Raw genomic sequence first — 15,383 nt, 5'->3', positions numbered from 1 at the left:
CTGAGGTGTAAAAAAGTCCGTCGGTTCATATATTGCCTGAAAGCAACAATCATTTGGCACATATATGAGCTCCTCGGAACAACTGATTAACAGTGCTGATCTATGATTCTACTTTTTGAAACGTTGTGTAGACCAATCAAAACAACATCGAATGAATTCACCAACATATTCAACATGTTGCACTCCGGTTAGGGATCGCATGGTAGCCATCACAATTATCATGATCGGTCTGGCTACGCCCACTGCATGATAAAAGTGTCTCATACCTCCATCCAATTAACCCTGTCTTGTGACAGTTGGAGCCACCCAATCTCCGCAAGCTTTTTTAATCTCATCCGCGCAATTAATCTTCTGCTGCCCTTTTCTACGCATGCCTTCTCTTGAAATCCACTCCGTTACCTTTAAGGACCATCTGTTATCTTGCCTTAGGCTTAAATACTCAGTACAAGCCGTTTTCTTCTTGTTGAATCCGCGAGGATATCGTTACCAACGTTTGTTCCCTGATAAACACAGCAATATTCCTCTCTATTAAAGATGCACTTACCAATTTAATTTCCATAGCTCGCTACGTTGTCCTTAATTTAAGTAGATCAGAAGAGCAAGGTTCCGGGCTAGTTGGTAATGCATTTGAAGGAAGAAACAGCGCGACGAAACACGGATACACGAAGAAAAGACACACACACGAGCTGATGTGTGTGTCTTTTTTTCGTGTGTCCGTGTTTCGTCGCGCTGTTTCTTCCTTTAAGTAGATCCCTTCTCGTAAGACATCATGTCTGTGCCCCTTAGGTGTATGAGGGTAATATACAGTATTGTGCGTTTTTATCGGAAAGACTTATAAAATTTTTCTTTCTCAACCGCTGGAGTGTTTGCGGTGAAACTGCCCACAGAGCTTGCGTTATGGTAACTTTTGTATCGTATCAAGTTTTACAACGGTACTTACTTAGTTGAGCTGTGCATGACGCAAAAGCGTAATCGTCTGAGTCGAGATCGGCGAACCGAAACCCAAAACACCGAGTTTTTGCTGAAGGGCGGCAGTAGCGCCATCTGTCTTCTGTAGTGTAAAGCGTCACAAGGCGCCAAGGGGAGCGTTGCAAGGAGCACGGGCCCTTTGAATACGCCGTTCCGGCAGTTTCGCCTGCTTCAACTGAAGCGCTTCGAACATTTTTCGCCAACTGAGCGGAAAAAATGCCAGAAACAAGTATTTCTACGAGGCTTTGCCATTAAAAGAATAATGTTTGAGGTCTTTTTTTTTCGTCCAATGACTTTATCCAATTCAGCTTATATCGTCTGCTTTCATGGCTCTCCTAAAGCGTCGAAGGACGACGTCGCGAAGTCCTGAGCTGTGTTCTTCTTGTTTAGTTTCGTTGTGGAAGACAGACGGCGCTACTGCCGCCCTTCAGCAAAAACTCGGTGTTTTGGGTTGCCAACCGACGCAGACGATTACGCTTTCGCACCATGCACTGCTCAACTAAGTAAGTACCGTTGTAAAAGTTGCTACGATACAAAAGTTACCATAATACGCAAGCTCTGTGTGCAGTTTCTCCGCAAACGAGCCAGCCGTTGAGGTAAGAGAAATTTTGGAAGTCTTTACAACAAAAACGCATAATACTGTATAGCTGCTGTAAACCTTTCTCTTGGGGAGGACGGTAAACTTCCCCTCATGATCCGAAAGACTGCCGTGATCTGGTTCGGCGGCAACTACCTGGCCCACGCAGACGTAATCTCATACCACATCTAGCACCTCTCTTGCAATTCTAAACTGCTGTTTCCTTTCGAGACTGTTGAACATTACTTTGGTTTTCTGCACATTCATTTTTAGACCCATCGTCCTGCTCTCGGGTTCTAAAGCATTGACCACGCTTTGCAATCCATGGTGGTGGTGAAAACTTTTATTAGGAAGGGAGAGGAGCTTTGTTTAGATTAGTCCGTAAGGGACCGATCCTTACAAGCACTAGGTGGTGGTCCCTAGCTTGGGACCCCAGTGGCGGTGGCCGCCGCCCGGGCGCGCCCGACTAAGGTTTGTAGGGCCTGTTCCCACGCACGTTCCCGCGCTAAAGCCCGAGTTATGCTACCAGTGGACGATAAATTTGAGAAAGAATAGGTGGAAAACTTCAGCAGACAGCCGACTTTGCAGTGACCATTTTACAGAATTATGTTTAGACCGAACCGGAGTGAGGACGAGGCTACTATCTGGCGAGGTGGGGGCGGTGTTTGGTTGGTTCACATTAGCGCCTCGAAAAGGTATGGTACTGCTTTTTCGACGGAGTGCGCAATGTACTGTTTCGTACTGTAGCAAGTTATTCATAAATGGGCTTTTATTCGTGATGCTTGGTGCAGCTGACTTCTAACACCGCTTCTTACACGCGCCCTAGCATTCGTCTTTCTCGCCTGTCGTTTCCCTCGCTCTGCAGCTGAAACGTATCTGTGCTTTGGAGTTAGGTTAAAAGCACGTCTGGAAGGTAGACGACACCATAAAGCGATAAACATAACCTGCCATCGATGAGAAGAGTCATCGTCCGCCATCAACTCGAAACTGAAACTGCGGCTCCTGTATAACACGTGGCTCTTCGAATGTAAGGATATCAGCGACATCGTTCGCCTTTTCTTTGCTGCACGAAAATTCGGTTTTAACCTGGCCTCATCGTTATTCCTCTACTTCTTTACGCTCGGAAGATCGTTTACGCTTTTTAGGGTTTAGCGTCCGAAAGCGACTCAGGTTATGAGGGACGCCGTGGTGAAGGGCTCCAAAAATTTCGTCCACCTGGGGTTCCTTAACGTGCACTGACATCGCACTTTACGCTCGGAAGACAAGAACCAGATAAGAATATAATGTTTAATGCATGAACCCCTTTGCTCCTGCAGGGTGAGACCTTCATGCCTGTTTTCTTCGTTTTCTGTGGAATTGCAGGGTTCTGCACACAGTGCTCACATCTCTCGCGTTCAGCTTGCTTGTTACTTTCATACAACAGCAGACGTTACTCGGGAACAACAAGAAAAACTCCGAACTAAATGGCAAAAGACGCGACTTTTTGCTTTGAAATACACAGCAGGCATCCTACTTCCGGAAAAAGTCGTCCAACTTCCGATGGCTTCACTCACACTCGTCTCGGAAAGCGGGAATGCGGCATCCAGCCACCTGAGTACGGAAGCTCGGATTAGTGCTATGTAGCTATGGAGAAGACGATGATGAGCGGGCAGTGTCTCCAAACGGAGCAGAATATCAGAAAAATATCTGTATATCTATGCCTGAAGCGCAGTGGACAGCGCGGCGCATTTTATCACTGTCCTGTCTCAGGAGCGAATACAGCTTGGCCTAGTAGTTTTCTTTTTTGTTTTATTTAATTGCTATGCATTTAATAGAGCTTTCTAACGTAATTAATTTCTTTCCTACGTTGTGAATGGCGAACTCAGTTCTTCAGTATTAAATGTACACATAACTATTTTTTATCTAGCAGTAGCGTCCAAAAAACTCGTGCATATTGCACTGTTGTTCACTAATGGAATTACCGAATGCGCTTCAATTTTTATAATAAAAGCAAAATGAGCAGCACTACTCCGCAGGGAAAATTTGTTGTTGAGTTTCAGTGTTGGATGACCTCTGCTGTTCTTGGTCCCCTATTTTATAATACCGTGCTATTTTTTTACTATGCCGGACAAACTGGGTAGCGCATCTTGGTTCCTTAAAATGCTGCTAGAGTTGCGAGCTTCGTTTAAGTGTCACGCCCGGTAGAGGCTGTGCCAGAAAACAGTGAAAATACTGGAACATCTGCAAACCAGATGAGAGGCAAACTTAGTTGTAGGACAAGTTTATTCCCCGTGACATGGGCTGTGTCGTAGATGCTTAATAACCAACCGCTATCAGTGATTGTTTCATGTGCTAGAGCTAGACTGGTTAGCAATGCTATAAGTACAATAATGCCATCGTACGAACCAATCAGTGCCGCCGTACTGCGGCCGAACTGTTTTAGCTGCAACATACTATGCCTTGGGCATTCGAGGTGCTCGAACATTGTATTCTTTCCCTCGCTCGAGCTCCCTGCTGTATAGAACGCCTATCTCGTCTTATTAAACCTGGGTTGTGGTCTTCAACTGTTTGTCGGTGAAATATTTGGTGGAGGTGCTTAGACACGCCTGAAGCGCTAGCAGGCATAGTACGGCTTCATCCGTGGGACATGGACGACTTCTAAGTTCGGCCGTCTGGAGGAGCGAACTGTTCCTTGGGGAAGAACTTCATAGTTCACCTCACTGACTTGGCGGAGTACCTTGTAGGTGCCGAAATATCAGCGCAGGAGCTTTGGGAGCACCCACGTATGCGGATTGGGCTCCAAACCCAGACTTGTTCGCCGGGCTGGTAACTAACAGCTCTGTGGAGGAGGTTATAGCGGCGAGCGTCGTGGGTTTGCTGGTGCCGGATGCGCTGTCGAGCGAGTTGGCGGGCGGCCTCGGCGTCACGAACGAAGTGATCAGCACCCATAACAGATGAGGGAGTACTAGTGGCAAGCAACATTGCGTCCAGCATGGTTGTGGCTTCGCGACCATGCACTAAACGAAAAGGAGTGAAGCGCGTCGTTTCTCGTAGAGCAGTATTATAGGTGAATGTTACGTAAGGAAGTATGGCGTCCCAGTTCCGGTGGTCTGCGTCAACATACATGAAAATCATGTCGGCGACCGCCTTGTAGAGCCGTTCGGTGAGTCCGTTCGTTAGAGGGTGGTAAGCGGTTGTTTTGCGATGACTTGTGCCGCTAAGGCGCATAACCTCCTGTGTAAGGGCCGAGGTGAACCCCGTTCCCCTCTCAGTTACAACGATGATCGTTGCACCTTCACGAAGCACAATGTTGTGAACGAAAAAGTTCGCAATTTCGTCAGCGGTACCACGAGGGAGAGCTTTAGTTTCACAGTACCGGCTGAGGTTGTCGGTGGCGACCACAATGTAGCGGTTACCCAGCGAGGACTCTGGAAATGGGCCGAGTAAGTCCATGCCGACTTGGTGGAAGGGGAATTGTGGCAGATCAATAGGTTGCAGTACTCCGGCTGGCTTAGTCGGTGGCGTCTTGCGACGTTGGCACTCGCGGCAAGTTCTTATGTAACGCTGTACAACTGCAGAAACCCTGGGTCAGTACCACTTTCGGCGTATCCGCGCCATATGCGGGCAAAACCCAGGTGACCAGAAGATGGGTCATCATGGTACGCCTGCAGGACTTCGTCGCGCAAGGGCGCAGGTACAACGAGCAGATAGACAGCTTCCGTCGGGTGGTAGCTTTTCTTATACAGAACGCCATCGCGCAAACAGAACGACGACAGTCCACGTGAGAAGATTCGCGGTGGTGACTCAGCGTTTCCTTCAAGATACTCAATGAGAGGCCGTAGTTCACTGTCGTCTCTTTGGTGTTGAGTGAGGACGGACGCGGAGATGGCGCCGAGAAAAACAAAATCAGTGTCGAGATCAGCTCGGTTGCCCTAAACAGGAGCACGAGACTGACAGTCGGCATCACTGTGCTTCCTACTGGGCTTATAAACGATTGTGACGTCGAACTCTTGAAGGCGAAGGCTCCAGCGTGCAAGCTGTCCCGAGGGATCTTTGAGGTTCGCCAGCCAGCACAGCGAATGGTGATCACTGACGACTCTAAAAGGGCGGCCGTATAAGTACGGACGAAATTTGGTCACTGCCCACGCAATTGACAGGCATTCCTTTTCAGTGGTGGAATATTTCGCCTCCGAGCGTGACAAGATGCGGCTTGCGTATGCACAACGTGTGCATACATATGGGCCTTATGCACAACTATAAATTATATTTTCAGTGTTGTTGAGATGTGCACAGTGCTTCATTTATTATCGGATCAATGGGGCCCCACTGCTATGGAACCCACGTGGAAAACACTATAACTCGCTGTTTGTGAATTTTGTCGCCTATCTCGTAGACATGGCTGATTATATGACAACATATAGCCATCAGATGGTGTTCAGAAATAGTTGTAGAATAGGCTTTAACTGACAGCTCTGCTTTCTTGCGGCTTTCAAAAATGCTAACTATAGAGGCACCTTTCTTTACCATGCAAGATCGCATCATAAGCAAGCATGAAGCCATGGGAAAAGCATCACTATCGAGAATGTTCTAACTCAGTAATTCTAGTATATTCAACATTTCGTATCTGTTGAACTTTAAGATAAACGCCTCTGCCTGTCTTTAGGACCCACTTCTAAAGTGGATTTGGTCAAAGAAGGCACAGTCTCGCAACGGATAAGGTAGTGCAATGGCCCCATAGGTCCAACTGTACACCACAGGGCATCTCTTCTGGTAAGTCGCATTCACTACACAAAAGGGTAGCGGTTACCAGCCTTTCCAGAGTTGTACATCTGAATTTGATAAATTTGCAAAATTTCAGGCAGCTAAGCAGGTGAACCTCCATAAGAAAGCGTTCATTTTAGCCAGGACCCAGAACAAGCTGCCTACATTGCTGCCGGGCCTTCTGTCAACCATAACAGCCAGCTTTAGAATGCAGGGTGCCTTAACACCACAGCCAGAAGATCATCCGTTATCTTCAAAACAGTCTGCTGAGACAGAAAGCGTGGTGTTCGAGATACTCGATGACAGTCCTGACCGGTCTACCTTTTACATTGGCTGAAAAGACGAATGCCGGGAGCGAAGTCAGGCATCGGCCAGGTTTTATTGCGCGATAACTTTTATACCGTGCAATGCCGCCATTCCCATTCAAGTTATCGTGCCCACCGCACGCCGTTAAGTGCGATGCGATTTTTGTTCTTTTTTGCAGTAAAAAAGGTGATAAGCAGTGTGCTGATATACAAGTTGGCCGTGATAGTATGACGCACTTACATCCTGTAGCAGCAGTATAGCGCAAAATTATTAACACGGGGTCCTGTCGCGGATGCCAAAACTTATGAGGAGAAAGACTACAGGCTAAACTTACACGTTAAGCTTCATGAGTGTAAAAAAGGTACTCGAATTAAACGAGGCGGGTGGCGTTTGGAGGAAAGGGAACTCTAATTTAAGTTGTGAAACGAAAAGAATCAACAAGAGCACAAAGAAAAGGGAAACAAAACACTCGCGAGTAGAGAGCTAAAAAAGGAAAGGCACACTCATGTTTTTTTCTATGTCCCAGTGATGAGCCTGGTGCCTCGAGCGAGGAGGTGTGGCTGGGCGTCGGCGTAGTCTTTATGCAGGGGTCAGCGTCACACCACAGTTGACACCATTGTTACGAAGAACATGCATCCAGATATACATCAGGCGGCAAGAAAGGCAAGGTCCGAATTCCAGGAAAGAAGCTTCGCCGGGGCAAAAGACGTATTAATTCGAAAGCCTTTAATGCCTCATGCTGTCGTTAGCAATTGTGTCGGCAGCCGTGTCTGCGTCCGTGTCGGCAGCCCTGTCGATAGCCGTGTCGGCAGCCGTGTCGTCAGATGTGTCCGCGTTTTGACGGGTGTCCACCGAGATATGTGAGACAGTTATTGCGTAATTTCCTTTCCTCAAATACAATTTTCAGTTTCTTCATTACGGCCCTTCTTTCTTCTTTCACTGCCACTTCCTCCCTTCCTGTATGGTGTGGTTAAGGTGTCCACCGAGATGACTGAGAATTACAGCGCCATTTCATTTCCTCAAAAAGCGTTGCGTTCAAAGGGCAAGGCATCGCGCCGAATAGATGGTGGCGTTCCGTGGACTCCGTGGCAGCGCTACAACACGCTGTCACGTTCCGCTCCTAAAGACGAAGCTTAAGCGTCATTAATTAGCAGTCATTAGTGCCGAGTGATTAATCAGTAATTAGTCATTAATTAGTAATTTGTGATTACTTCGTCATTAATTATGTGTGACGTCATCCAGTGGTGACGCCACCAGTGTAACAAAGGCAAAGTGGTACGGAAAACGCTTTCGCCTCTGCGCACTTTAGACAGTCAAATTGGCCCCAGGATTCTTTATACTTTACGCAACCATATACAGACACCGATACGGCTCGGCAGCCAGCGTGGTGGATCACCAGCTCAGGTAACTCAACTGCGCTTCGATAAAAACCAACATCCTCGAGGCCGAGGAAGCAGCAATCGCCCTCGACATCACCAAGCATGGGGACGAGCCCCATGGACACATCATTACAGACCCCTTTGAAGCAAAGCTCTTCAAAGGACTCTCTCTCTGTTAAACCCTTCGCTAGCTCAGTAGCACAGTTTTCAGGTAGTATCCTTGACAGTATGTGAGACGAGACCTATCCGTGTTTCATCGCTGGCAAGTCTACATATCGTACTCACGGCGTGCTCCTTCGCGCCGTTGGTGCCTACTTCATCACTTCGATAGTTACGAGTTCAGGCAGAATCAGCTGCAAGCAAGAGCTGCTTTCCTGGCCGAAGTTATCGAAGCAATCGCCGACATAAGCGCTGCATCCTAGGTGTATATTGCCAGATGCTTTTTTATCAATGGCAATAAGCGGGAAATGGTAGAATTCGGTCACGAGCTGTCGGCCATGCAAAAAGTTCCTTAATTTTTCGCACCAATGCCTAATAACCAGTGTTCTTTTCCTATTTTATTTGGAAGGGGGAAAACCTTTTTCCTCTCAGGGTGTTCTTGAGCCGAGCGCGGCAGGTCTCCACAAGTCTGTGTGGTTTTCCAAAAGAGGGGCTCCTAAGCCACCTTGTGAGGCGCCACAAGAGTCTTTTCATTTCTGTAGCCGGATGGAGCACTTGCAGCCGCGGTGAACTGTTTAAACTGTGGTGTGGCAGAGTCGGTGGGACTCATTCGCCTAGATTGGACTCCTGTCACCACGGCTTCTTTCTTGGTGATGCTCATTAAAAGCTGCGTTTTTCTAGACAGGGGGAGTAAAATTGCCAAAATAATTTATAGCACTTAACAGTCCTTGAGCAGCTAGTTTGTCGCGCGGCTGTGAAGACTGCAGCATTCAGTGTAAGGGAAGGATTTGGCCTTATGCCTTCTGCCGATATTACGTCGTCTTGCAGGTTTTTAAGGATGACGCCAATAATGCAGCTGGCTGGGTTAAATATTGCCGCACTTAGTTTAGACATCACTCTACCGGCGCCCCCGTGCGGTCTTTCTTCGACCTTTGTCGCGCGCCGGACTTCGTCCTCTTCTGCTCGGTGCTAGGGCCTGCCGGCGGCGCTGTGCCCAGTGTGCTCGCCAGGTACTGTTCTGCCAGGAATAGAACGTCCTACCGGCGTCCGTGACATTTTTGGTGCAGCTGCTGGGTACGATCTATGTACGAAGAGGTCCCAGGAACCTCCAGCGCTCAGCCACACCCCCTGGACACGACACCTGTCCACAAGTCAAGCCGCCGCTTCAAAGGCTTAGCCCCCGAGTACAATCCCCTCACCGCGCCATCCCGCAAGATGACCTCTACGGTGGCCAGCCAGACCTTCCAGCAATCTGTGAGTTCGCCACCGCTGCTTCTTCATTCGCCTCGTACGCCCGCGTCATTTCATGGTGACAAGTTTGAAGATGTGGAGGACTGGTTGGACGGGTATGACAGGGTTTCTGAATTTAATCTGTGGGACGAGGACCGCAAGCTTCGGAACGTCTACTTTGCCCTCCAGGACGCCGCCAAGACGTGGTTCGAAAACCACGAGTCCGCCATCCACACCTGGCAAGACTTCCGGCGCCAGTTGCTGGATACGTTCAGCAGCAACGAACGGAGGGAGCGTGCTGAATTGGCCCTGCAATCGAGAGCGCAGCAGCCAAACGAGAGCGTGGCGATGTTCGTGGAGGATATGACCCGGCTTTTCAACCGCGCTGATCCTTCGATGTCGGAAGCCAAGAAGGTGCGTCACTTGATGCGGGGCGTGAAGGAGCAATTGTTCGCTGGGCTCGTGCGCGATCCTCCGGCTACAGTCGCCGATTTTGCAAAGGAAGCGGCAGGCATGGAGCGCGCCCTGCAGCAGCGGTTTGCGCACTACGGCCGTCCGTCAAACATCACTGCTTTGGAGTGCCGCATGCCGAGGTCCGTGGATGAGAACACCTCCCTCCGAGAGCTCATCAGGAGCATCGTTCGCGAAGAGCTGCAGAAGCTTCGCTCTGTGGAGCAGCCTCCTAGTGTCACCGCCATCTCGGAGGCTGTCCGTGACGAGATACGCCGCACGGTGCAGCCTACTCCACCTCCGCAACCGCCAGCGCCCTATGTGATGACATACAGCGAGGCATTGCGAAGTCCTGCGCCACCGCCGCCGGCGTTCTACTCTCCTGCCCCTACCGCGCCATCCCACCGATTCCCGCATACGACAGCGCTGCCAGACGACCGCCCACCCGTCACGAAGGCAAACATGTGGCGAACGCCGAACAACAGGCCCCTGTGCTTCCACTGCGGCGAAGCAGGCCACATCCGTCGTCACTGCCCGTACCGCCGGATTGGCCTGCGCGGCTTTTCGCCAGACGCACCCCTGCCACGCTATGGTGAACGACCCCGCGAGATCGATCAGTACCTAGCGGCCAACGTCCCACCTGCACCCACTGCCCAACGTCAGTCCAGGTCACCGTCGCCTCGACGGTTTTCTTCACCAGCCCGCCAGTCCTACGTCCGGCAGTCCTCCAGCCCGGGCCGGGAAAACTGAGGACGGCGACCCCCGGAGGTAGGGCCGCCGTCACCGGACATAATTACGAACATCCTCCGCTCACCGACGTTAGCATGCGACCCGACCTCCGACCCCACGCCGCGATGACCTTTCGACGCCCAGAGACGACTTCGCTTGACGCCTCAATCGGACAATCTGAACGACCCTTAAGTCCGACGACTTTTCGACGAACGGAGACGCCTCCGCTTGACGCCCCAACCCGACCGCGAGAACGATCCCCTAGTCCGACCTCCCTCACACAGCGTTTTTCTGAAGGTGACCAAGCTTCGGCTGAAATCCCGGTCATCGTTGATGGCCGCCGCGTGACTGCTCTCGTAGATACCGGCGCCGATTTCTCCGTCATGAGTCGTGGTCTGACACTTGTCCTGAGGAAAGTACTGACACCTTGGCCTGGAACGCACATCCGGACAGCTGGAGGCCATCTGGTGACACTGCTTGGCGTCTGCACCGCTAGAATGGAGATTCGTGGTGTCACCTTCACTGCCTGCTTCGCTGTGTTGGCTCATTGCTCGAAGGACCTCATCCTCGTGTTAGATTTTCTTCGGGAACACGGTGCCATAATCAACCTCCGCGAACTTGTCGTGACGTTCTCACCTCAGTGTGCCATAGCCGACCGCAGCGAGCCCGACAGGTCTGTTTTTCGCGTGTGTGATGACAATGTCACGCTACCACCACGCTCCAGTTTGTTTATTATGGTGGAATGCTCCAACCCACGCACGCCTCACGGGGTTGCGGAAGGTAACCTGTCGTTACTGCTGAGTCAACAAGTCTGCGTTGCGCGGGGTGTTACTTCCCTCCGCGGACTGCGAACGCAGCTTTTTGTTACGAACTTTAGCGCCGAATACCGCCACTTGCCGCAAGCAACCGCCATAGCCTATTTCGATGAAATTAGTGACTCAGTCTCCCACTGCGCCTTGTCCCTCAACGATACCCATGCATCGACGTCTGACGCCCCCGTTATGACTGACGTGAACCCCGACCTAACCGCCGATCAGAAACACCGCCTCCACATGATCCTCGACTCTTTTCGTGACTGCTTTGCGACCACTTCTAAAGTTCGGCAAACATCGGTCGCTAAACACCGCATTGTAGTGGATGAAGGCGAGAGGCCTATACAACACCACCCCTATCGAGTGTCTGCGAAAGAACGGGAGGTGATTCGGAGGCAGGTTGAGGAAATGCTCCGCGACGAGGTTATCCAGCCGTCAACAAGCCCGTGGGCTTCGCCCGTTGTGCTGGTCGCCAAGAAGGATGGCACTCTCCGATTCTGCGTCGACTATCGTCGCCTCAACAAGATTACTAAAAAGGACGTTTATCCGTTGCCCCGAATTGATGACTCGTTCGATCGCCTGCGTCATGCCCGATACTTTTCCTCTCTTGATCTACGCAGTGGGTACTGGCAGATCGAAGTCGATGAACGTGACCGTGAAAAGACCGCGTTCATAACCCCCGACGGTTTGTACGAGTTCAAGGTGCTCCCCTTTGGCCTGTGTACCGCTCCCGCCACCTTTCAAAGAATGATGGACACTGTCCTGGTTGGCCTCAAATGGCAGTCGTGTCTCGTCTATCTTGATGATGTGGTTATTTTCGATGCGACCTACGACGAACATCTCAAACGCTTGAGTGCAGTATTGACGGCCATCCGATCAGTCGGTCTATCTCTAAAACCGGAAAAATGCCACTTCGCGTACCAACGGCTGAAGTTTTTGGGCCATGTTGTGACACCTGAGGGTGTCAGCCCCGACCCCGACAAGACGGCCGCTGTAGCTGCGTTCCCGACTCCCACTGATAAGCGAGCTGTGCGCCGGTTTCTTGGCCTCTGCGCATATTACAGACGCTTCGTGCAAGACTTCTCCAGGCTGGCTGAGCCTCTCACACGGCTGACAAAAGACGATCAGCCTTTCGTCTGGGCACAGGAACAGCAGGAGCCTTCGAAAAGCTCCGCAAACGCCTACAAACAACGCCCATTCTTGCCCATTTCGACGAGGAGGCGGATACAGAACTTCACACCGATGCCAGCAACATTGGCCTTGGTGCAGTCCTCGTCCAGTGGCAAGATGGTGTTGAGCGCGTGATTGCTTACGCCAGCCGCACGCTATCTCGGTCCGAGGTCAATTACTCAACCACTGAAAAGGAGTGCCTAGCTGTTGTATGGGCGATAACGAAGTTCCGGCCCTACTTATATGGTCGCCCGTTTCGGGTCGTGAGTGACCACCACTCACTCTGTTGGCTCGCGAATCTTAAAGACCCCTCGGGCCGGCTAGCTCGTTCGAGCCTTCGCTTGCAAGAATTTGATGTAACAGTTGTCTACAAGTCGGGCAACAAACACAGCGATGCAGACTGCTTGTCCCGTGCTCCTATCCCGTCCAGCTCTGATGACCTCGAAGATGACCCTCTATTTATTGGTGCTCTGACCACGTCCGCCCTCGCTCAACAACAGAGGGACGACACGGAATTACGGCGACTCATCGATTATCTTGAGGGTACCGCCTCGTTACCGCCTCGTCTATTCGCGCGCGGCTTGTCGTCGTTTTGCTTACGAGATGGCGTCCTCTACAAACGAAATTACGGCCCGACGGACTCTGGTTACCTGCTCGTGGTTCCAACGGCGCTCCGCACTGACGTTTTGCAGGCATGCCACGACGAGCTTCCTTCCGGCCACCTCGGATTTTCTCGAACGATGGCACGAGTTCGTCACCGTTATTACTGGCCCAGGCTTTCTGTGGCTGTCAAGCGTTATGTACGCACTTGCCGCGAGTGTCAACGTCGGAAGAAACCACCTTTCAAGCCGGCTGGCTTGCTCCAACCCATTGCTCCGCCGAGAATTCCTTTCCACCAAGTCGGCATGGACTTACTGGGCCCATTTCCCACGTCATCATTGGGTAACCGGTATATTGTGGTTGCCACCGACCACCTAACCCGGTATTGTGAGACGAAAGCCCTTCCCCGCGGCACTGCTGCTGAAATTGCGGACTTTTTCATCATCAGCATAGTCCTCCGCCATGGCGCCCCTTATGTTGTTTTAACTGACCGAGGCACAGCGTTCACGTCCACGCTTACTCAGGAAGTTCTGCGGCTCAGTGGCACAAGTCATCGTAAGACCACAGCTTACCATCCTCAAACCAACGGCCTAACCGAGCGCCTCAATAAGACTATCGCTGATATGATTTCTATGTACGTCGACGATGACCATAAGAACTGGGATGCAATCCTTCCGTACGTCACGTTTGCCTACAATACTGCCCTTCAAGAGACGACGGGGTTCACGCCATTTCGTTTGGTGCACGGTCGTGTAGTCGTGACTATGTTGGACACGATGTTGTTGCCCGATATTGCACGCCCATTCGTTGCCGACGCTGATGCATTCGTTCGCCATGCAGAGGCTGCCCGCCGGCTGCCTCGGCAACGAACCTGCGTGCGGCAAGAACTCGATGCTCACCGCTATAACCTCCGTCACCGCGAAGTCATTTTCCAGCCTGGCGATCAAGTGTGGGTTTGGAGCCCCATCCGTCTGCGCGGTCGCTCCGAGAAGCTTTTGCGCCGTTACTTCGGCCCCTACGAGGTACTCCGCAAACTCAGCGACGTTACGTATGAAGTGCGCCCGCAAGGGAGTGTTCGTTCTTCCAGACGCCCGCCGACATCCGAAATTGTGCACGTCGCAAGACTCAAGCCATACCATGCCCGCTAGGACAACACTCACCACGTTCAGTGCCTGGGATTCTATTAACGCCCACACGCGGCTCCCCCTCACTTTCAGGCATCGAGTCGATGCCTTTCCAGAGGGGAGGGGCAATGCCGCACTTAGTTTAGACATCACTCTACCGGCGCCCCCGTGCGGTCTTTCTTCGACCTTTGTCGCGCGCCGGACTTCGTCCTCTTCTGCTCGGTGCTAGGGCATGCCGGCTGCGCTCTCCCCAGTGTGCTCGCCAGGTACTGTTCTGCCAGGAATAGAACGTCCTACCGGCGTCCGTGACAATATTAACCCCGCTTGTTCATACCATGATCTGGCCGTACCATTCAGATTAAAAGATGGCTTTGGCGACCATTAACGCGCAGTCACACATGCTATTAGTGTTGCCTCGTTATTACAGGCTGAACCTATCTTTCATATCAGTGCCGACAGTGGCGGAAAAGGTGCCGGGAACGATAGGATTTACCACGGTCATAAATGGTGGTGTAGTATAAATAAGCAGCTTTGTTGTGATCTGTGACAGGCCTGTTCGGCCATGACAGTAGCCCCGGCTTCTCTACCATGCCGTAATTCCTGGGGGGGCGGGGGGGGGATAGCCGGCACCTTCACCAATGACCTTAAGCTGACGGGGCGAGGCACAAGGCACAACGCACAACGAAGAAAAAGCGCGAGACAAAGTTTCAGGAACGTCGTCCAGCAGCTGATCTTCGGCTCCTTCAGCTTTGTGCACAGTGTCGCCAGTACACGAGACCTGACACCCGGAATCAATGAGCGCTCACCTCCACCGCCATCAGCTGAGAGCTGAAGCTCACCGCCATGAGAATCGCCTCTCAGGCCAACGCCGCTTGGCATGGTGCTCTTCGCTGAGATCAACCAGCAGCAGCGCCTCCATCTGGAGAACTGTGCGAGGAATGAAAACGGGTGGACGCTCCGCTAACTCGCCTTCCAGCACTTGGCTCGCGTCTGCAAAAGCTCCCCACGCCTTTGCGTTTGACATGGCGCAGGCCATGTCAAACGCCATGTGTATTAATAGCAAATGTAATAAATAACACATGAGTGTTCATGCTTTGTGTTTCCTCCCTTTGTTCCCTCCAGCACGAACCCCTCCGCG

The 15,383-nt window shown here is 51.4% G+C and overlaps 1 protein-coding gene across 1 annotated transcript in view; it reads right to left on the bottom strand.

Moving 5' to 3' along the window:
• The window catches only part of LOC149360849 (uncharacterized), a 71,960-nt gene extending 56,870 nt beyond the window's left edge, over positions 1 to 15,090 (bottom strand). Inside the window, exon 1 of the mRNA XM_089567948.1 lies at positions 15,052 to 15,090. Coding sequence (XP_089424074.1) covers positions 15,052 to 15,090 — 39 coding nt within the window. The remainder of the gene's footprint in view (positions 1 to 15,051) is intronic.
• Positions 15,091 to 15,383: the final 293 nt, after the last annotated feature.

Source organism: Amblyomma mixtum, chromosome 2 (genome assembly GCF_055824585.1).
Source record: "Amblyomma mixtum isolate Tamu chromosome 2, ASM5582458v1, whole genome shotgun sequence".
NCBI lineage: Eukaryota > Metazoa > Arthropoda > Arachnida > Ixodida > Ixodidae > Amblyomma > Amblyomma mixtum.
The sequence above is the reverse complement of the archived record's forward strand: the minus strand, read 5'-3'. Positions and strand labels throughout refer to the sequence as shown.